At 38.8% G+C, this 23134-nt stretch overlaps 1 protein-coding gene across 1 annotated transcript in view; it reads right to left on the bottom strand.

Annotated features, from left to right (window-relative positions):
* Positions 1-650: 650 nt before the first annotated feature.
* The window catches only part of LOC100264071 (uncharacterized), a 43237-nt gene continuing 20753 nt past the window's right edge, over positions 651-23134 (bottom strand). The window contains exons 15-32 of the mRNA XM_002277253.5: positions 14834-14913; positions 14592-14702; positions 13036-13134; positions 12242-12330; positions 11393-11541; positions 10191-10334; positions 9989-10096; positions 9405-9515; positions 7509-7616; positions 7328-7438; positions 6607-6761; positions 5981-6455; positions 4722-4829; positions 4538-4596; positions 3302-3686; positions 1619-3166; positions 1176-1383; positions 651-1062 (exon numbers count right to left, since the gene is read on the bottom strand). Of these exons, the coding sequence (XP_002277289.2) occupies positions 962-1062; positions 1176-1383; positions 1619-3166; positions 3302-3686; positions 4538-4596; positions 4722-4829; positions 5981-6455; positions 6607-6761; positions 7328-7438; positions 7509-7616; positions 9405-9515; positions 9989-10096; positions 10191-10334; positions 11393-11541; positions 12242-12330; positions 13036-13134; positions 14592-14702; positions 14834-14913 (4149 nt within the window). The 3' untranslated portion in view covers positions 651-961. The remainder of the gene's footprint in view (positions 1063-1175; positions 1384-1618; positions 3167-3301; positions 3687-4537; positions 4597-4721; positions 4830-5980; positions 6456-6606; positions 6762-7327; positions 7439-7508; positions 7617-9404; positions 9516-9988; positions 10097-10190; positions 10335-11392; positions 11542-12241; positions 12331-13035; positions 13135-14591; positions 14703-14833; positions 14914-23134) is intronic.

Below are 23134 nucleotides of genomic sequence, written 5' to 3'. Positions count from 1 at the left end.
TGAGATTCATTATATAGTGGCCTTCCATTGGCAATATCTGCAGGGGGCGAATCGTGGCCGTTGGGTTTGGACACGTGTCCATATATTAAGATTAAGAAAGGTGGATTATTACAGCAACTATGGTCAACCTTTTTTTTTTTAACTCTGGTTAGTTGCGGATGAGGCGGTAGCATATATATATATGGGCACGTGGTATATGCTTTTGGATTATTCGGTGCCTACGTGGATTAGATCCAGATAATGAAAACGACGTCGTTGTACGGTTACAATTAAAGGTACTGACTGTTGTTTGTCGATCACGTGCTATCTAGGCCCAATTTAGTTCAGATTGGAGACATGGGTGCCATACTCGGGACCCATCTCATGAACCCAATATTCCACTTATATACATTCTTATCGAAGCAATTTAGAAATTGGGCTCCTACTTATATTATCAAACAATAAAATTCAATTGACTTATGAGGAAGCTCTGTTTGAATATTGGAGCTGTCTTTTTTTATTTCTTTATTTTTAAAATCATCCTTCATGCCAAGGTTTTTCATGAGAATTCTATTCAACCAGAACAAAAAGTATACACACAGGGCAGTGATTGAGATCGAAATCCTAGCTCCTGCAAACAAACAAAGAAAGGGGCAATTTGAAATTTTGGATTTGTTTAAAGATGAAACATGGGCCTTAATGGAGGGGAAATAATTATTACAAAAAAACAAAGCTGTGCAAGTGGTTTGACTGAAGAAAGATGTCTCCAACTGGAAATGGATTCATGGGTGGCTAGAGAGCTTACAGACCCCACTGGAGGGCATATGCTCGTTGTGGAAAAGAGCTCTTTATGAATTGGAATCACAAAAAGAAAGGCTGGGAAAGGGTCCAAAATTCATAAAGGGAAAAGGAATCTTTACACATTTTACATGAGTTTTTAAAGCTACAGAGTTCACCTAGATCTACAGGGGCACCTGACAGCTCACAAGAGGCCCTCAGTTTGTAATAGTCCAGGATACACAAGTGATATAATCTGCTTCAAGGACTTTACTGCTGCTTTCAAAAAGGAATGTCCTTCCGTTGCTGCAAAACATCCAAAAACAATCAAGATTTTAAGATCATGTTGAGGCATGGGAGTTTGAAAATTACATTATTATGATTGTTAGAAGTTAGCAGAATGAAAATTATGGTGTTACCTCTAATTAACAGGACGACTTCCTTGGAAAAATCCTCAACGCGTCCTAAAACAGGTCTGATTCCACAAATCTGTGAAACGCATTGTTCCAAGTACAAGGCCATTTCCATTATTTGCAGTAATAAGAGGCATGTGCTCTGGACTTCAGGCTCGATCTTCTTTAATTTGTTGGCCTCACAGAGTTCAGTGACAATGGCAATGGCTTGATCCTGCATCAGAGGAATAAGAACTCAACATAAGACTAACAATAAAGGTTTAATCCTTAATCCATTTACTGACTTTCAATCATTTCTTGGATTAAAATTTGGAAGACCAGATGTTTTTGCCCTGAGGAGGTGCTGGTAAGCCAGGCTTCAAATGTAAAACACTAACAAATCTATAAACATCCCATAATTTAGTAGGGTGGACATAATCCTAGTACAAGAATAAATGCTATCATTGTACCTGTAAGCCGTGCAAAATCTCAGGCATTGGAAGTTCAGGAAAATGAGCAAGATCTACAAATCCCACTTCCTCGGCCCTCCTAGCAGCACCCTCAGCTTGTAAACAGAGAAATTTCAATAGAAGAAATGTAATTCTATAGATCTGCAAGGCTACTATATCTGAGAAGTGTGTCTGAGAAACATCTAAATTTTCAGATGATTGATCCTTGACTACAAGAGCAGTTGACTTGATTGAGACAGATGAGAACTTAGATTTTGATAAACAACCACGAGGAGAAAGAGCAAACCATCCATTTTGGCTGTTAACAAATGCTGGTTTCTTGTAAAAATCAAAATCCTCTTTGAGCATAGGAGGACACAAGAGAGGTGGAATCCTGCTGGGTGATTCTCCATGGCGTTGAGTTCCCCGGCTAATGAAGGCCAAAAGATGAATACTTCTCTCCCTTAGCTCTGTATCCATTTCTTTCACAGCCTTAACCCATGAGTTCCAGTGCTTTGCTAGCACGCACATTAACATTAGAGTATGCTCTGTTTCCTTAAGAGCAGCAAGAGATGTCCTTGTCCTTTGAGCCCGAGCTCTTTTCTTGTCATGATCATCAGATGGGAAGTCTGGTGCATTAAGATAATATGATATCAAATAAGCTTTCTCAGAGAAGAAGTAAGGAATTACATTCTCAACAGTATTGACACACAAGGAACTGCCTCCCAAAGAATGAATAATTGCTGTGACTACAGCCAAGCCTAGACCCCAAACATGCTGAGGCTTTTCAAAATTCTCAGATGAGTTGGAGTGACTTGTACCATTTTGAATAACTGAAAATGGCCTACCAGCTGATAAGTCAGCAAACAACACTCTCAGAGATGAGAAAAAGCCAGCAGTAAGAAGCATCTCAGCACCTCCTCTCACACGTGCAAGGGTCAAAAGAAATCTCAAAATTATGGGAATGGAAGCAAGAGAGCTTTTATCTTGAAGTTTCAGAACAATATGCTGCAACTGGAGATGTTCTTGTATGATGGGGAACCAAGTGTTAGGTGTCAAGAAGCCTTTCAGTATTAAGTCAATAGTTGTCAGGGAGAGGACACAATTCTCAGCAGTTCCGATGCAGTTGCAGAGAATAGGTAATAGCCCCAAACTCACACTAGATGCTTCAGCTAAGTCTTCAACAGATTTCTTATCTGACAACCCACCTAAAAGTGAACTGAGAGAGCTGAACTCAAGTGATGAGAGAAGCAACATGAGTAAGAGCTTCATTGTTGTTCTAACCTCAGGAACAGATGGCTTAAAGTTACCCAACACTTTAAGGCCATGACCTGAGGTTTTTAAAACAAGTACACAAACAGGTAAAGGCAGACTTTTGTTTACAAATCTAATGAGACGGAGAAGTAGTTCAGCTTGGGCTGCAAGGAAATCAAGCATATCTTCAGGAGCATCGAGAACTGGAGCTAATGATTCTAGTGTGCCATGGAAACATTGGCACACATGATCTATGCACGATAGAATGAGTTGCTCAGGGATCGCCCCACCTATTGTAGTCTTTCTCTCACTTAACTGCACAAGGACCTTAAATCAATATTATATAATAATAAGACATTCAGAAAAAACAAAAATGCTTATGGTCCTTCAGACTGATAAGTTCAAAATATGACCAGCATACAAAGAGCTAAATCCAATCTGAGAACTTACATCTTCTTCATACATGGTCAAGATGGTTATCAATGCTTTCAATGAACAAAGCTTTGATCCAGTGAGCAACACCATTGAGTTAGCTTCCTTCATGCAAAGCAACATTGTTTCTGCAATTTCTTTAGTTGCTTTCCACTGTGAATGATCCCACATAGCTAATCCTAAATCTGCTTGTAAATGACTGGTGTCAAACAAGTGAACATCTTTAGCAGGTGCAAAAAGGTCACCATCATACTCATGTCGATAATTTTGCAAAAATTGTGAATCCAGTAGATACTGGGCAAGTTCTTTGAATGGCCCAGGATCAATTTTACGGCCTTTAAGCTCTCCTTGAAGATGATAATAAAGATCACTGAGTATTAAAATATTCAGCTCCTTCCCTTCACTGAAATTAAAAAGAAACGATGATTTGCCAACAGCACAAAATGAAAAGTTGTTTTAAAAATTACTACCAGGAAAAGCATTTCCTTCCTGAGAACTAAAATAATTTACTAAGGCACCAGCAGATGCAACAAAATGAATACACAGACTAATGAGGCTGAATAAACAAACAGAATCCACTGTATAAGCATTATGCCAGATGAATGCCTAGATAATTTGTCACTTATCAACAAAAAAAGCTTTGACAATTTGTCAGTCCAAGCATATGGCAGAGTGCCAAACAACTTTGCAGGGTAGCACATGACAAATAGAAATTAAGCATGAGGAATATAAGCTGCAACAATGTCTATCATCAGCAACAAAAGGCAAATAATATACAAAAATAAAATTAAATACACACGTGACTGCTAGGTGCACAAGAAACAATATGACATGAGAGAATAACAGAAACAACTCTAGATAACAAAAGGTAATTCCACTAGTCAGTGGATCATGGATATAATCATACTTTATAACCATTAAGCTGACTATTTTCCATGTGCTGCTTTACAAAGCAATGGATCATATATCACTCACCTAGCCTCAGGATTTAATGCAAAATCATTGACTTAGATCACTATAAGCAAAAGGAAATACTGTTTTATGACAGCTTTAAAAGGAAAAGGAAAAGGAAATTTCAATCAGGGGTAGAATATACTTCGCATGGAGGGGGATGAAGACCACATGGGGATTTGAGATAGTACTTTTTCAAAGGCCTAGTTGTTGATTTGGGTGAACTCATGGGTGTCTTATTTAGAAGTGACACACCAAAATAAAATACTGCACTAGAACATGAAAATATTATGTACATTGTACCTGTAACCCCGCTGGGAATATTGAGATAACAATTCAGAGAAAGCAGGCTGATTGCCCAGCTGCAAGCAGAAATACAACCAAATGCTGGAGTAAGATAAGATGTGACTTCAAAAGAGTATTGTCAAAATCAACAGAGAGAAGTTACAGGAAATAACAAAGTAACAGATTAGAGATAGGATTACACCTTTTTATTCATACTATGTAGCTTTTCAAGTAATGAGACAGACAAACTCCCCGCATCACCTGTTGCTAATTTTCCCATCACATGCACAATGAATAAACTGGCAGCAATCTACAAAGTTGTTCATCACTAGATATGATTATTACTTTTAGAATATGGAAAAGACAATAGTCAAGAGGAAACAACTAGCAATAATCCACAACAATGCTCATCAATAAAGAATGCAGTGTGCTTGCTAAGTAAAGAGAGGCACAGAGAACCCTAAGAGAGCACCTAGTAGGCACCCACTCACCCAGTCATGGAAAAGATCCCAGACAAGCCTAGTGACTTCCTAGGCTAGAACTTGACAACATTTGTTTGAATGAATCTAATAAATAGCGTTAATTCTAGACATTAGAAAAACAGTTTAATATATATTTCCCAGTAACTTGAAACACTTCAACAATATTCCATGAGAAATAGTTCACAATGGCCAACTAAAAATGGACCATCTTATATAACAAAATTAGTAGTGAAATATATAAAACATCAGAAATGGCAACCAAATGTCAAGACCTTGCACAAATAATGGGGCAGATGGATGGAAACTATTTGACCCATAGGGAAGAAGAACTGGTGCTAGGGATGAAAGTAAAAAGAAAGTTCTTCCTTTGTGGTTGTAGCTAAAAAAAGCAGCACCCATAAGTGGCTGTTTTGTGCACATACAGTGATACAAGCACCAATTTACTAGAAAACAGAAGTCTAATCCAGCAAGCAAAAGGAAAAACAATAAGGGGGCCAATACATATCAGCTAGGGAGGAATTCAAAGGAAATGATTGGAATCTGGAACCTGACATGGATGGTTTGGTATCATGAAAGTGCATGGGTACTTTCAGCCTATCAGCTTCAAAACAAAATACAAGAGCCATCTGCTCATCCTCATCACAACCCTTAATCTCAACAACCTGGGTCAGCAATGAGAGTCCATTTTTTCCATTCAATTATAATCATCAAGCCTTACAGACTACCAGTTAATGCATTTAAATAAAGGAGTATTCTGGCATTAATGTACACTATATCGAATAACCATGAAGTTGGTTTCAGCATTCTGATGTTAAGTTAAAGATCAAATTATTCGATTCTATGTAATGCAGTTTTTATATGATCAAAAGTGATTAACCCAAGAAAGGGAATAGCAGAGACTCATCCGAACAGCAATAGTGTTTAGTTATTGTTACTAGTAGCATTTATAGCTATAAAGAAAAGACGAGATAAAATTCACCTTTGCACGGAGATATATTTCAGTGTCATATTGACAAGATGCATATGACTTGATCAGGTCAACCAACACTGAATTCTCACACCAGGATGACAAAACATCCTTAAGATGGTGTAAATTTTCAGATCTTGATTTTTCCAAACCAACTGTGGTTCCTGTCTTTTCCTTTGATGATTCAGCAGCAAGTTTTACAAGAAATTCAGCATGCAGTAACTTCTTCTGCAGGAACAAGTCTTCTGCCATTATTTCCAATACAGCTGTTTGACACTGGTATTTGTATGCCAAGCTTAGAGCCTCCATTTCAGTAAGATTTTCAGGCAGGGGAGCTTTCATTCTAGCAATTAGAGAAATGGAGTTGCAAAATAGTTTCCAGAACTTTTCAGAGTTTTTCAGCCATTCCAAAATATCTGCATATTGAGCAGCCCCTTGCCACAATGCTTTCAGTAAGTTAAGCACATTCAGTAGTAAACGGGGATTGCTGGAAATAAAGGAAATTCACCAAATTAAAATATGTAACCTTTCAGATAGAGAAACTAGATTAAGCACACCAAACAAACATTCACAAAATCAGATGAAGCACAATTACAATGAAATACTAACAAATAGGCCATACTCATTAGACAATATACCTATTGATAAGATCATCAGATCTTTCAATAACTTGCAAGAGTGCATCCACCAAACTTGGTTTGACAGACCCCAGTGTTCCAAAGGAAGCTTCATTTACTGGCTGCTTCAAACCTAGATTGTCTTTGGCAGCAATTATGGCAACAAGAAAAGCAGGCTGCGCTAAGAAACCATTAGTATGGAAACAATGACTGGAAGTAGAAATTAATAACATTATTCACTTAACAAACATAAGGTTGAGAGGAAAAGACAATCTAAGTGGTCCTCAAACAGGAACAGATGCATGCCATAAGAAGGCTGAGCTTGGCTGCATTGTGCTTTCAAGTTAAAGGATTGAACCAAGTTGCCCTTGGATCATTTAGTATTCTCACAAAAAAAACTCACACAAGCAAACAAACTGTATAAAGCCTACAAAAATAGAAGCCCAAAACTAGAGAACCATACATAGTACTAACAGAATAATGTTTACTTCAGAAACCTGAAGCTATCATTGCTTTTGTGAATCCGCAAAGGTTGAAACCTCATTAAGAATATCATAAACACAAACTAATACATATTTGTGGCCCAAAAATTAATGTTTTCTCTGAGCTAATATCACCAGAATATTATTTGACATCATATTCAAGAGCCGGTCACTGAAAAATCAGAAAGAATACTTGCAATCTCAATTTATTTGGAAAATTTAAGCAGCAGTCTTAAGAGATGGCATATGAAAAAACAAACCTGATGAAGTGCAGCAGAAGTAAGCAATTTGACTGTAGCAACAAAGAGATCTTCATTCCAAGAAGACTGGTCACTTAGAATCTTATCAATAGAATGCCTTAAATCTGTAATCTGAAAACAAAGTAGTCAATCAAAGAACAAGAAAACTTAAAGAATAAGCTCAAAGACCAAAATACCATACCTGTTTATCATCCAAACCAAAGCATCTATTCCCAAATAAATATGGTTGTGAAGAATCTGCTATAATGAATAACATAGATAGTACTCTACTAGCACCCACTTGTATTCTCTGCACAGAAACACAATAGGCTTTTAGAAAGAAACTCAAGTCAATGAAGTTCCATCCGAACTACTGTGTATGGAAACCAGAAAAGAAAGAACTACAAAGATATATTAGACCATCTTCGTCGGGCTCAACAGAGGCATGTACAAGAACCCCAATATCGGAGACAACTACATAATGTACATGAAAATTTACATGAATTTACCATTTGTATAGTCTATCAGCATCACAAACATATAACATGTGTACAATTTATATTTCTCATAACTCCACAATCAGCAACCGACAAACCTAGTTACCATTGCACATCATGTTGTTCACTCTATTTAAAGTTGATGGTTGCAACTTAAGTCCAGTGATGCATGAAGAAATATAAATATTTAAGGATAGATATCATTCGGCATTCTCCTATACAAGCACCCACCAAACCACCCACAGAAACAGCCTCTGTAATTTCTATAAACAATGACATGATCACGTACAATAACACCCACACATTGGAACAGAAGCAATGCATTAAGAATCACTTACAAATGGCGGCGGAACCAAGAATTAAATTCAGGAAGGGCAACCTAATCCATGATAAATCTAACAAAAACTTTAAACTAATAATTAATACAACATTTTTTTTTACCTATTTTCATATTTTCATGTTTTGGAACTCTCAAATGATAACCTCCTTATCAATCAATAATTACATGTTTAAACATAGTAAAACATATTAAGCACATATGTTATACATGAAACAAGTAATTACAGTAAGATATTAATAGAGAATAATTTAAAGAAAAGTAAATAGTAAATACATTTGTCGTATACCAATTGCAAGTAATCAAAATAATAAGCAATTTTAGTATAAAAAAAAAATTAAATTTGATCAAAAACAATTTTAGAAAAATATTATAAATATAAATCTTATGAATTTTAGTAATTTTAAAAAGGAAATCAGCAAAAAAATTTAATAGAGCTTTTCGAAAAGTAGTTAGAACTTTTAATTAAAGAATTTGACAATTTCAACAATAAAATTTATAAATGTAGGTCTTTATTAATGTCTCTATTTTAAAAAGATAAATAAAAGTTTTAAAAGAGTTTTAAAAATAGCAATTACAATTTTTATTAAAAAAAAAGTTGGTAATTTCATCAATCCTTTTACCATAAAGGTCCTAGAAAAATTTAATATTTAATTGAAATCTCAAGATTTTTTACTCACAATAACTGAATGATAAAACAAATTAAAAAGATAAAAAAGAAATTGAAAAGGTAAGCATATTTGTTTAAGAGTTATATATGGTTTGAGAAACATTTTTTTAGGTCCTTAATTTTTATGGACTCTATAGATTTTCTTTACTAACAGTTTGTCTTGAGGTTACATCTTATTGATATATTCTTTTTCAGTTTTAGAGGGGTGGGTGGGGGTGTTGCACTTCCCCCCCTAAGCCCCTACTGGCTCTGCCAGTGCTTCCAAATCATCAAAAAACTTTTAGTAATTCCTAAAATACTAAGTCTGCATTTGTTAATGCAGCCCACAAATTGATTTCTTATTAATAAAATGACATTAAGTAAAAATATTATTTTACCTTGTCCAAACATTTTTAAATGGATGCAGAAGCATGAAAAGAGAAAAAAAAACAACAAACAATGAACAATTTAGGCTCTGCAGAAACATAAAAACATGCAGAAAACCAAACTAATTATATCAACAAAGGCAAGTAGGTGCTAACTGAAAAGGAAATTAAAAGAAAGTCATAATTCAAGCACGATAATTTGCAATTTGAATGTGGAAAAAGCCCATACAGGATTGTGGAAGTATGATATCAAGGATATCACAGCTGCAATAACAGAAATGGGTTTGGTTGTAGTTGACAGCACTGCTTGGTCAAAAACAGGCAGGCTTGATGTAATATCCTGAAAAATTAACACAGCAGAATAGTAACATTTTTAGTTCCTCACAAAATATATAACAAAATCTACCACAGTACATTATGCCATGGATGCATACTATCAGCAGATAAATATCCAAAAATAACATGGGTGTCTGAAAGCATGGAGTGAAATTGAGACTCTCAAACAACAATGGTGGAGGGAGAGAGAGAGAGAGAAGGTGGAGAGATAAAGAGAAAGGAAAAGAGGGGGGAGGGGGGCTGGAAGAGAGAGCATGAAAACCGACTTTTTGCACTACTCGTTAGAGCAATCCATATGTTCAATCAAATATAAAGGTTCATTGTGTGAAACTAACGGTCATGACAAGATGTACATCTGGCATGCCGCATCCACTTAACATTAAACCAAAAAATATAACATATTCCAACTTGAATATTCCTTCAAATTTAGCCTACCATAAGAACACAAATTTAAACCTCAGCACTTCCAGAAGATACCTTTGAAAGCTTGGATAGCATAGTGAAAAGAATGTCAAAAACAGAACATATTGCAAGTTCTAATCCTTCAATCTCCATTGCTTCACAAAGACGGCTCATGTAGAGTTTCTGTTAAAAAAATAATCTGCACTTTAAGAGGGAAAACAATGGTTTCTGATAGTTATACAATCAACAGGAAAGGAAGAATCCAAAGATAGCTGACCTCCAAGGCCTGTTTAGTTGTACAAATAATTCGAAAGAGTGCATTGTGGATAGAAGAATCACGGAGTAAAATATCCTGGACAATCTCACCCACTTTCTGAGAGTATGGGATTGTCATGATGCATTTTTTCATTACTTCAAGCACCTGAAAAACAAATAACATCAAAGGAATTGGTAGATCTAGCATTACTGCATCCATAACCATCACTTTCAAATCACCACAAGGCCAAAAGAAAAACTCGTCAATTTCAGTAGTTGTATGGAAAGATCAGAAAATAGAGATGTGAAAATTTTGAGGTGAATCAACAAAAAGAGTGCATAAAACCTACTTACCCAGTCTAGAACCAGATTTCAGACATCATAAACCCCATCAGATCCAAATAAGTAGTCTATGAAGCTACATTGGGTTGGAAATGTGCAAACATCAGGAATGTTTACCATGCACGTAATACATGACAACTAAGGTTACTTTCTCATTCATAAAAGTTGCCGACTTTCTCACTAGATTCTTTTATAGCATTTGGCAGCCAAGCCAATAACTAACAAAAGTAAAAAAGATAAAATGGAGCTAAAGATTACAATGCCATATGATCCCATCCACAGGAGTAGCATTTGGTTTGAGAAATAAGAGAATAATCAGAATAATACAGTTCTCACCTTCACTCACATGCATGCATGTGAAATCTGCTTCATTTATCATCTGATTTTATTTGATAGGCTTCATTTATCATTTGATTATAGAAAGATGATTCTTATTAGTGGGAAAAAGTACACATGATAGGATAACAATAAACGAGGCTCAATGTTCACTACAATAAATCAAAACTATAAACTTTAATTAGCCAGAGCGCACAAAAAACAGCCCATAAAGCATTATTCCATTTATAAACAAAACTAATTTCTAAGAAAAAATTCATCTTTAATATCCATATTCCAGAAATAATAAAAAAGAAATCCTCTGGTATTGAAAACTTTAACACTGTTTGTGATTTTTTTATGCTGTAGCAGTCTTAGTCAATTCACTTCCCTTGCCTTTGCTTTTATCTTCTTCATTTCAATGCTTAAGCTTGTCACTAACAATAAAAACGCAAATCAAAGCAAATCAATAATTTCCAACATTTCACAATGTTATAAACATTTCTAAAGTTAAAATAAAGCAGGATAGGAACAAATTTGTAGAAGCAGTGGGAAAGCAATATGCACCTTCAATGTTACTTTCCAGCGAACATGCTTCACCTTGTATTTCCAGTACTCATGATTGACTAAAACATACTGGAGGGAGAAAACAACAAGAGCCAGGGCAAAATCATTTTCTTCTCCAGTTTCCACAAGCTGTTTGGTAAAATCCAGCACTGCAAGATTCAAAACTACGCAAATTAGGATAACAGTACATAAATATAAATATTAAAGCATGTCTAAACAGAGAAAGTTAGAACCAAATTCCTGGGGGTTCCTCATACCCCAAGTCTCCCCCCATCTGGGAGCAGTTCTCAATGCAAAACAGCAAGCCATCAGAGGCTTTATTAGAAAGAGACTTTATAATCCCAATCCTCACAGTAAGTGGGCTTAGTCCTTTCCCAAATATATGCAGGCACACTGTCAAACCATTTCAATCTTCTTTGAGTTTTTACTAGTGTTGCCTGATTTATTGCTTTAGCACCTTCATTGTTTAAAACATGCCTAGAATCTGCCGGTTCTGGTTAGCAATAACCAATCAACAACAAGATCTAGGATCATGTGCCCTACTGGTCACAAGTTCTTTGGAAGGTGGATATAGTCTGAACAGGTATTTGGCGAAGAAACTTCCCACTAGAAAAACTGGTGAAAATTCTGAGAACATAGCAAATACGAAAAATGCTGACAACCATGCAGAATTATTACAGATAAAAGGTGTATTGCAATGAAAAAAACCATTAATAATAAGAAAATAAAAATAAAAAGGAAGCCACTGGTATACAAAAAGGCCTTAATAATGGTTAGCAAACAAATAAAAATGCAAAAGAAAAGATAACAGGGTAACAACAAAATTCAGGAAGATATTATTTAATATACCTGAAATTGTCAACTGGCAGCAGTTGTCATTTTGCTCACAGTCAATTAAGAGCATTTTTGCAAGTTTCCCAGATAGCAACCATGATCCACTGTAAGAGATAAACAGGGACAAAGAATAATTAGATGAACAGTTCATCAATGGAAATCAAACTATAATACAGCTCCACCTGCATATGTGGCACAAAACATCTAGTCAACACAGTATCCAGTACAAAGACACAAGAATTAAGCAGCAGATTAATGCAGAGATGAGTTGATTTGTTATGGAAACAGCAAAAATGAAAAAAAAGCCTCTAAAGCAGAATAGCTAGAAACAGTATGCATACCCATTAACAAATAGTACTTATAGGGACCTGAGGAGTGCATTTGTGCACACCCACACACCTTCTCTTTCTCCATTGAAAGGCTTTTTGGCTCTTAAGGTTGGTACAGCCTTTTGCTGCTATTAACTCTCTCTCCCTCTCTCTGTATGTGTGTGTGTGTGTGTGTGTGTGTGTGTGTGTCTGTGTGTGTGTGAGAGAGAGAGAGAGAGAGAAGCAGTAAAAGAAAAAGAAAACAATGCGTGGTAAGTTTAATTTCCATGTAATTACTATAATCAGAATCTTCTAATATGATGCCTGAATAAGAAAAGATGACCATAGAAAATCAGCTTCACAAAACATACAAATGAATAAGTAAAAGGTCTACACATCTGATAATTTAAATAAAAGCTTTTTAACCTAAACAAGTATGTAGTTTTCCTAATTTCTCAGAAATGTAGTTGGATAGTTTAATATACAACTGTAGAATTTCACCTTGTTGAACCAGTAAAGAGAGTTTCAAATGTACTTGTCTTAGAAGCCAAATCAAATATGTTTGCCTTCAGAGCCACGGCTGTAACATGAGATGGAGAACTGGAGCAACAAAACAAAAAGAAGTCATAAAACAAAACATACTAAAAACATCACACACAAAAGGAATAAGAAAATAAACCTTTAAACAAGGGAAGAGAAAGTTTTGGGTTAACTAAAAGCACCATATGTAATAGTTAGATTGACAATTTGGTTTCAAAAATGCATTGATTCAGAACTGTCTAATTTCCAATAAGACGTATCCTCCTCAAAAACAAATTAAAGACTTTCAAGATGGAGGCACAGGTAAGTAAGTTTTGACTTTAAATTTAGGTCAAAGTAATGGCAAATTGAAGTTCAATTTAAGTTGAGAAAGGACTAAAAAGTACACTAAGAATGAATGAACACTGATTAGAGTGTCAAAGCCAACTTATGGGGCAAAATTAAGGAAATTAGGATAGGACATTTGAATATCCAACTAGTGATGCTCGAGTGTCCTGAAGGGCACTTAAGCACTCCACTAGAGGACATTTAAGCTCCCCAGACTTTTTGTTCAGAAAAATTATTTTTAAAATTCCAAAAAGAAAACTTCTATTTTTCATATCAAGTGGTATCCTAATACAACTTGACCACAAAACTTAGTGATTTCCTACCAAATACCTAAAGCTGATTCTCTAGAAGTTGTCAAGAGAGTCCTAGAAAAAGAACGATCTTTAATGGTAGGCGCTTCAATTCTCTTTAGCCTCAGCACTGAGTTGAGTTGATCTACTAAGGAGCACAAGGGAATGTTGCATCAAGGACATGAAGAAGAAACGTAGGTGTTGGTCAATGTAAATCTATTGAGGATTGGTAGCCTCCACACCAAGTAAAACTATGTACTTTTCTTTCACATTTAGTAGAACTTGTTCTATGATCAATAAACTCATAGTTTTTATACCTGCAAAGGTTTTGGTTGAGGCTCTATAAGTGGTTTTCCATGTATATCTGGTGTCTTGTTGTATGTAATTGTTAATTTTCTGTACTTTTTTATATTTCTAAATACTAAGTTAAATCAATTAATTGAGAAATTAAGATCTTAGAAAATTAAATTTAGGGCCATAAAAGTAGGCAAAAGTTCAACTCCCTATTGCTGCGCACCCCCCCCCCCTCTTTCTCTCTCTCTCTCTCTCTCTCTCTCTCTCTCTCTCGGTAGTATTGTGAATCAAGAACAAAGAACCAACAAGTCCTACCAAAAACTCTTCACAAGCCATAGGTTAGTAAAAATACAATAATCAATAATATATAACTTCACCAAACTAACAGGAAAATCCAAGCATGTTACACCCATTGTGTTATTGTAACCACCACAAAAGACTAACTGCAAAATGTAAAATTTAATATAGCAAAGAACCACCACATATCTAGATACAAAACAATTCTTTCAAAAGCCATGACTAGATTCCATCATCATAAAAATGTCAAACCCACAATTAGTAAACAAACGCCTACTAATGCACATAATCCACCCAATGAAATTTTACCATTTTAACATTTTTTCTAAAATGCTGACACCCATGGCCATCATTGAAGAACTGCTCCAATTAGGGGATAAATTTCTTATCAAAGTGCAAATGATCTCCACCATATTAACCCTGCAGTCATAACAAGGAATGGATATGAAAAACTAAAGATAACTAAAAGCCACTGAAGTAAAAATAAAAAAATCAATAAAAAATGAACTTGTCTGGAAGGAAGAGATAAAGAGTTTGAATCAGTATATTACTGCATTTCCATGTGTGCATTCATGCGAGTTGCTTGAACATGCAGGGAGTTTCCAATGTCCATCAAAGCAAAAGAAACAGCCTAGACATCATAAATTCCACTTTGGTTAGACAAAATTGTCACAAGAAAATCAAGTTATCTATATATTAGGGGTAAAAAAGAATCTCCAACCCATTTGCCAGGTCAACCATAAAGAAGATAATTATGGCAGAAGGCATCCATATGGTAGCAGGTAAGAACAAGAATATTTATCCTTCACCATTTCCACATATGTTTGACAGCATCTTGTCACGAACTTAGTCTTTTCCTAAGCTCGTGCGGCACTTAGACAAGCCAAACCCTTGATCTTGCTAAGTTAGCCTTACTCAAAGGAAGCTTTTATTTCTCAAAGAAAGCTATAAGTCAACTCTAGTTAGATGGAGGAGAGAGAAAGACCTAGAGAGAGAGTGCGTGAGAGAGACGGTGAAGAGAGCTGGTTCCAAGGCGCGAATGGGGTCTCAGAGGGTTACCTCCATGTAGGGGGTCGGAAAAGGAGTTTTGGGGTTGAGTCAAAAACCTTTGAGGTCGAGACAGAGAAGAAGAAGGGCAGGACGCATATCTTCATAATGGAGAGAAAAGGAGGTGTCTCTTCTTGGATTAAGCTGGGGCCGGCAAGTTTGGGGCCACTCATTGAAGGCCTGGTCTTTTGCTCAAAGGACATGAGGACTGGCCATTGGGAGAAACGCTGGCAAGAGAATGGGAGATATTTCTCTTTAGTGCGCGGCGAAAACAAAGGGGGATGTTTCCTTCGACTGGGGGTTATAGATCGGGAAAAAAAGAGGTTTAATATCTTTGTTCCCAGGGGCAGAGGAGCAAAAGGGGGCTGGACTCTCTTGGTGGAGGCGCTGCGAGAGATGGAGTCATTTTCAGGCCGGCAAGCGAGACAGAAGGACAAGGATAAATGTTGGTCACCCATGAGGGGAAAGTCCTTTGCGGAGGTGGTAAAGCAGAACCACAGCACCGGAGAAGAGGTGGCTAGGGTGAAAGTGGATAACAGTGCCTTATGGGTGAACTTGGAGAAGCTAGCCCACTGCCTTGTCGGTTGCTAGAACCCAATGAGAGGAGGGGGGGAAGACTTAAGAAGTTGGGGGACCCAAATGGCAAAATTATGGGGGCTAAAGGGCAATTTAGGCTTGGCCAAATTGGAAGATGGCAAGGCATTATTGGAATTTGAGTTGATAACAGAAGCTGTGAAAGCCCTAGATATGGCGGAAATATCAGTCGGTGGCTTCGTCATACAACTGGAGAAATGGAGCCCAATGTCGGGATGTTTGATGGAGGAAGAGAAAGAAAGAGAGGCCTGGGTAAGGATAGTGGGTCTTCCCATTTCTTTATGGAATCGGGACATTTTGAGCAAGATAGGAGAGGTGGGCGGGGGTTTTTTGGGCATAGATGTTAAAACGGAGAGGATGGAGGAGCTACAGTGGGCTAGAATTCGGGTAAGGAGAGTCGAGGAGAAAACTCCTAATATGGTGGAAATATGGGTTGAGAATATGTGCTATTCCCTAACCTTGTGGTGGGAGACCAGGCCGACGCTGCGTGTGTTGCCGACGGGTGGGAAAGGAAAATCCCTTGTAACAGAGGGAGAGGTAAAGGGTGAGCCCCAGCCACGCGAGGGCAAGCGCGTGAGGGAGGCCGAAGGGGGCTCGAGGCTTGAGGTGCAGACGCAATCTGCGGATGTGACGCGAAGACTGACCTATGGGTCGGGGCGCCCCATGGAGTGCTATCGTGGGCTTAATGGGCCGCAGTTAAAGCCCCAGGGAGCAGAGATCGTGCAGAGTGGACCTGTAGAGTTGGGCTTTTTGGTGAAGCCTCGTGGGTCTAAGGGCTCTAATCCTTCCTCCTCCTCTATGGGCTCTTTTGGGCCAAAGGAAAAGGAGGACCTTAGACGGATCGAGGCTTGGAAGCCCACGGTGGAGGCGGGACTGATAGCTGATGGTCAAAATCCAATGAAGGTGCCCAGTGACCAACTTGCTGAGGCCCAGAGTTGCGGCCCAAGCCACGCGGGAAGCCCACTCTCTGATATGTCCCTGTTTTGGGAGAAGGATGGGATGCGTTGGCTGAGTGAGGCAGAGCTCCTCCACATAGAGCGATCGAAGACTGATCTCGCCCTTGTGGAGGAAGTGACGAGGTATGATATGGTCCCTTTTCAGTCCGATTGCTTGATCCCTGTGCCTCCTTCTTCCCCTCTTTCTTTTTTCGGTCGGACTCCAGTGGGGGAGTATTGCGACCTTTCTGGGCTTGAAGAGAAGCGTGACGAGGTTGAAAATCCGCTTCAAATGCTCATGGGCATGGAGCCACCCTTGAGTGAGAATGTCGAATGCTGGGATTTGGTGGAGGCCAGCAAGAGCAGAATTGATGATAATGGAAAGGAATTGGGATCTGATCAAATCGTGCCACATGGTAATAAGGCAGGAGGGGAGCTAAGCTGGGAGAAGAGTGATCTGGCCAAGCTTAGTAAATTCTTGGGGTTTTCAACAGAAGGTCTGGAAAAGGACATGATGGAATTCCTGGTTAAAATTCGTAAGAGAAGGGAAAGTGTCCATAGCAAAACCTTTCTGGAGAAATCCAAATTTGAGAGAGAGTTGAAAAGATTAGAGTGTTCCATCAACTATGAAAGGGGGAAAAAGCAAAATGGTAGTGTGCAAGTAAGGGGGTGCCAAATTACGGAATTTAAATGAAGCTAAGAATCATAAGTTGGAATGTTCGTGGAGCCAATGACAACTCCAAAAGAAGGGTTATTAAGGCAGTTATCAGAAGTCAGAGGGTGGACCTTTTTTGTATTCAGGAGACCAAAATTCAGACTTTGTCGGAGGGGTTGGTGAGAAGTTTGGGTTCTGGAAGGTGGTCTAATTGGGTGGCTTTAGACGCCTTGGGCTCTGCGAGAAGGATTCTGGTGTGTTGGGACAAAAGGTCTTTGGAGGTGATGGAGACGGAGGTAGGAAAGTTTTCAGTCTCCTGTAGGTTTAGGAATGTGGAAGATGGGATGTCCTGGATTTTTACTGGTGTGTATGGGCCTTTCTCCAAAGAAGATAGAGATTGTCTGTGGGAAGAGCTAGGGGCGATCAGAGGCTTGTGGGAAGATCCCTGGTGCTTAGGGGGGGACTTCAATGTCATATTGTCCCAGCGAGAAAGGAGTAGACAGGGAAGGTTGTCTGGTGCCATGAGAAGTTTTGCCCAAACTATTGATGATTTAGAACTCATTGATCTCCCTATGCAAGGGGGTATTGCCACTTGGAATGGGGGCAGGAATAACCAATCCTGGGCTAGACTAGATAGGTTTCTGGTGACTCAGCAGTGGCTAGATATGTTCAGTGGGGTAGCCCAATGCAGAATGCATAGACCCACTTCTGATCATTTTCCTATCTTGCTGATGGGTGGGGGGATAAGGAGGGGCCCCACTCCGTTTAGATTCGAGAATATGTGGCTGAAAGTGGATGGGTTCATTGACCTTCTCCGAGGGTGGTGGCAAGGGATTGAGGTGAGAGGAAGGGCCAATTTCAGATTGGCCTATAAGATGAAGGTTTTGAAACATAATATTAAAGTTTGGAATAGGGAGGTGTTTGGAAGGCTGAAAGTCAACAAAAATTCTGCCCTTCAGTATCTGGAGTATTGGGATGGAGTGGAGAGTGTAAGGAGCTTGACTTTAGCTGAAGCTGAGCAGAAAAAAGAAGCCAAGGATGCCTTCCATAAATGGGTGCAAATGGAAGAAGTTCATTGGAGGCAGAAATCTAGGGAGCTGTGGCTCAAGGAAGGGGATAGGAATACGGGTTATTTTCACCGTATGGCAAATGCCCACCGTAGGAATAACTCCCTGGACAGGATTATGATTAATGGGGAGTTGTTGACCGAGGATCAAGAGGTGGGATAGTGAATGAATTCCAGAAATTACTCTCAGAAGAGCAGGGGTGGAGAGCGGATATTGAGGGGCTGCAGCTCAACCAACTTAGTCCCAGGGATGCTGATGATCTGGAGGTGCCTTTCTCTGTGGAGGAAATCCATTTCGCTTTGATGGAGATGAGGGGTGACAAAGCTCCTGGCTCGGATGGTTTTTCAGTAGCCTTTTGGCAAGGTTGTTGGGATTTTGTGAAGGAGGAGGTGGTGGATCTGTTTAAGGAATTCTTTGCGCATGGGTCCTTTGCCAAGTCTCTCAATACCACTTTTTTGGTCCTTATTCCTAAGAAAGGAGGAGCCGAAGACTTGAGGGACTTCAGGCCAATCAGCTTGCTTGGGGGTTTGTATAAACTTTTAGCCAAAGTCCTAGCAAATAGGCTAAAGAAAGTGCTGGATAGGGTGGTCTCAGTTGACCAGAATGCCTTTGTGAGAGGGAGACAGATTTTGGATGCTTCTTTAGTAGCTAATGAGGTGATTGATTATTGGTATAAAAGAAAAGAGAAAGGGTTAAAATGCAAGTTGGACATTGAAAAAGCCTATGATAGCATCAACTGGAAGTTTCTTATGAAGGTTCTTCGGAAGATGGGCTTTGGGTCCCGCTGGATGGATTGGATGTGGTGGTGTATTTCTACTGCCAAATTCTCCATATTAATCAATGGGGTTCCAGCTGGCTTCTTTTCGAATTCAAAGGGGTTGAGGCAAGGAGACCCCCTCTCTCCATACCTTTTTGTCTTGGGTATGGAAGTGCTTAGCACTCTTATTAGACGGGTTGGTGAGGAGGGCTTCATTTCAGGCTGTAGACTGAGGGGGAGAGGGGGGGAAGAGCTGGCTGTCTCTCACCTTCTCTTCGCTGACGACACACTCATCTTTTGCAAAGCTAGAAGTGAGCAACTTACCAATCTAAGCTGGATTTTGGCGTGGTTTGAGGCGGCCTCCGGCCTCAGAATTAATCTGGCTAAGAGTGTTCTAATTCCTGTGGGGGAAGTGGATGAGCTGGAGGAGTTGGCGGCTGAGCTAGGATGCAGATTGGGGGCTTTACCCACTGTTTACTTGGGGCTGCCCCTTGGAGCCCACCATAAAACCTCTTCTTCTTGGGATGGGGTGAAAGAGAGAATGAGAAGAAGATTAGCCCAGTGGAAAAGGCAATATATTTCGAAGGGGGGAAGAATACCTCTTATCAAGAGCACTTTGGCCAGCATACCCATCTATCTTCTCTCCCTTATTCGCATTCCTAAGGCTGTGGCAAAAAGGATTGAAAAAATTCAAAGAGACTTCTTGTGGGGGGGGGGAAGCTTGGAGGGGAAAGTTCACTTGATTAATTGGAAGGTGGTCTGCAGCCCTAAGGAGGAGGAGGAGGGTTAAGGCATCCGAAAGATAGACTTGTTGAACAAAGCCTTGCTGGGCAAATGGGTTTGGAGATATGCCTATGAGAAGGATAACCTTTGGAAAACAGTGATAGGGGTGAAATATGGTCAAGAGGGATGCGGGTGGAAGACTAAGGAAGTGTGTGGGCCTTTTGGGGTGGGTTTGTGGAAAGAGATTATGAAGGAGGCGGATTGGTGCTGGGAGAGCATTATTTTTAAGGTTGGGAAGGGGAATAGAGTTATGTTTTGGACGGATAAGTGGTGTGGCAATGAGGCGCTTGCTCAATCTTATCCGCAGTTGTTTACTTTGGCGGGTCACAAGAATGCCAAAGTTTGTGAAGTGTGGGATTCTAGTATGGGTCAAGGAGGTTGGAATCTCAGGTTGGCTAGAGATTTCAATGATTGGGAGATGGATCAGATAGGAGATATGCTGAATCTTCTGAAGGACTTCAGGATTTCTCTTGAAGAGGACTCAGTGAGATGGAAGAGGGAAGGCAATGGAGTTTTTGGAGCCAAGGGGGCCTACAAAATTTTGAGTGGCTCTTCAGCCGGGGTTTTCCCGAATAGGCGCATTTGGATGGATAAGGTTCCAACAAAAGTGTCTTTTTTTGCTTGGGAAGCCTCGTGGGGGAAGATCCTTACTTTGGATAAGCTTCAGAGAAGGGGGTGGCAGCTCCCTAATCGGTGCTTCTTATACGGCTATGAAGAGGAAAGTGCGAATCATATTCTCTTACATTGTACAATGGTTAAAACTATTTGGGAGATTACCCTTGCCATTTTTGGAGTTCAATGGGTGTTCCCAGAGACAGTTATAGAGGTGTTACTTAGTTGGAGGGGTTCCTTTGTGGGGAAAAAAAGAAAAAAGATATGGAATTCCATTCCGGTGTGCATATTTTGGACGGTTTGGAAGGAAAGGAATAGGTTAGCTTTTAGGGGAGGGTCTTTAGATATTCAGAAATTCAAAAATTCTTTTGTATGTAACTTGTGGAGTTGGGCTAGGGTGTACAATGGTGAGGAAACCTACTCTCTTTTAGGTTTTTTGGAGTGGCTTGGGACCACATGAGGGTGGGTGAGGTTTTTTCCCTCTTTTTTTTTTTTGTTTTCTTCAGCCTTGTGTAGGGCTGTTCAGTATACCCCCTGTATACGTGCGGCTTTTTAGCCTTTTCTAATATATTTGGTTGTTTATCTATCAAAAAAAAAAAAAAAAAAGAAAGCTTTACAAGTGCTTTGGGAACTCACTTGCTTGGTACCTTGGCCAAATGAGGTCTCACCTATTTATAGGCACCAATGGAACTCTCTGGAACCTTGGAAGGTTCCTTACAAATCAAGAATATTCTAGAACACCCTACACAATTCTATGTACAAGCCTATGTACAAGAATATACAAGAGATCTCTAGAATTCTCTAGAAAGCCTTGGACTCCTCTCATGCCTTCCACCATAGTGTAAAGATGTGTGGACTTCTTTAGGCATCTCTAGAACCTTCCACACTCTCCCTACTAATGGCTAAGTGTAGGAGTCTCCAAAAGCTTCCCGGGCTCTATATAAACCCATGGGGAGGCTCATTTGAAACATCTTGTGACAATCTGCTCCCCTAGGAACAGTTAAAAGGTTGAATACTTTACCAAATGAATGGCTTGACAGTCAACACTTTATGCAGCTTCCCACCAGGGGCCTGGTTAGCTAGAGCAGATTATCTTTCACAAGTTGGCAGATATAATTGTTTTTTTGTTTTTTTTTTTTTTTTTGTGTAAGTGGTGGGAAATGGTTAATAGAAACACCTACAAAAATGAAGACAACTGCAAGAAGTTGAGCTTACTGGAGCATTCATAGCATCCAGGAGAAACCTAAGCAAAAAGGGTCTCAAGTGTCAAGATCAAACAGCTTGAGATTAGTTGAAGTATGCAGCCTGTTATACTTTAAACTTGGATCCAAGTAATGCAGGATCTAGTTCTAGCACACAGCAGTTAATGAAGGTGACATAAATGCATTTAAAGCTGATTAATTACAATGAGAAGAAACTCATCCAGGAATTAAAGAAAAAAAACTTTGGGAAAGAGAAGTTGAGGACAGTAGCCAATTTAACACACCAGAAACTGAGGCACAGTGGCAGCACAATTGGCACAAGGATCAATGGTAACAGAAATAAAAGTTTCAAAAACTTGATTCCATTTGAATAGACAAGCTACAAGTCTCATTTAGAATGCAAGGGAAATGGCAATTTAAGAAGATGACTTCCTTCAATTGAGTCTTTCCAAGTCAACTTGGTTACAGATGAGAAAATAGATGAAAACAAGGGGCATAACAGATTGAATTAATGTGTGTTAGCTCAATATGGAAAACTAGAATTAGAGGAAGGAGGTTGTTCACCCCATGGCAACACCATGTTATCCAATAGGAAAGGAATAATTATAACATAAAAATTAGGCTGCAAGTCTATTATAATCAAGCTAAGTAATGTATGACAGTTTTACATTTTTTTTTTTTTTTTGTGATAGGTGCATATGACAAGTTAATAAGAAGACTGGAATTAAACATTTAAGGAATGTTATTTGAGATTTTAAGCTGTTTTGGTCATTTGAGCAACCATCAAATGCAGTCCATTGCACACTTCCATATAAAACACTCAGAGTGCAATCATGTAGCTCTAGGATAGTTCTCAACATTTATAAGAGGATGATACATCCAAAAAATAACTAATCTTAATCCAAATCAAATCCACTGGTAGAGTAAGATATATTAGGCCCCATGGCCCCATAAGCAGCATAAAGTTGATAAATATAAAGTTATCATGCAAATGTTAAGGGAAGTTATAGCTCAATAATTTATGGAGTATTAATCGCATAAATCAATACAGAAGCAACATTAAGCAGAATAAATTGTTCAACTGCAAGCTCCGTATCACACTTGTGTATCTGTGCTTGTGTGGAGTTGGGGGCAAGTGATGAGATTAAAGCATTGATCCAAGAAATTGACAAGTGAGAAAATAATGCCAAAAGGAACTTC

The sequence above is a fragment of the Vitis vinifera genome, chromosome 3 (assembly GCF_030704535.1).
Source record: "Vitis vinifera cultivar Pinot Noir 40024 chromosome 3, ASM3070453v1".
Lineage (NCBI taxonomy): Eukaryota > Viridiplantae > Streptophyta > Magnoliopsida > Vitales > Vitaceae > Vitis > Vitis vinifera.
The sequence above is the reverse complement of the archived record's forward strand: the minus strand, read 5'-3'. Positions and strand labels throughout refer to the sequence as shown.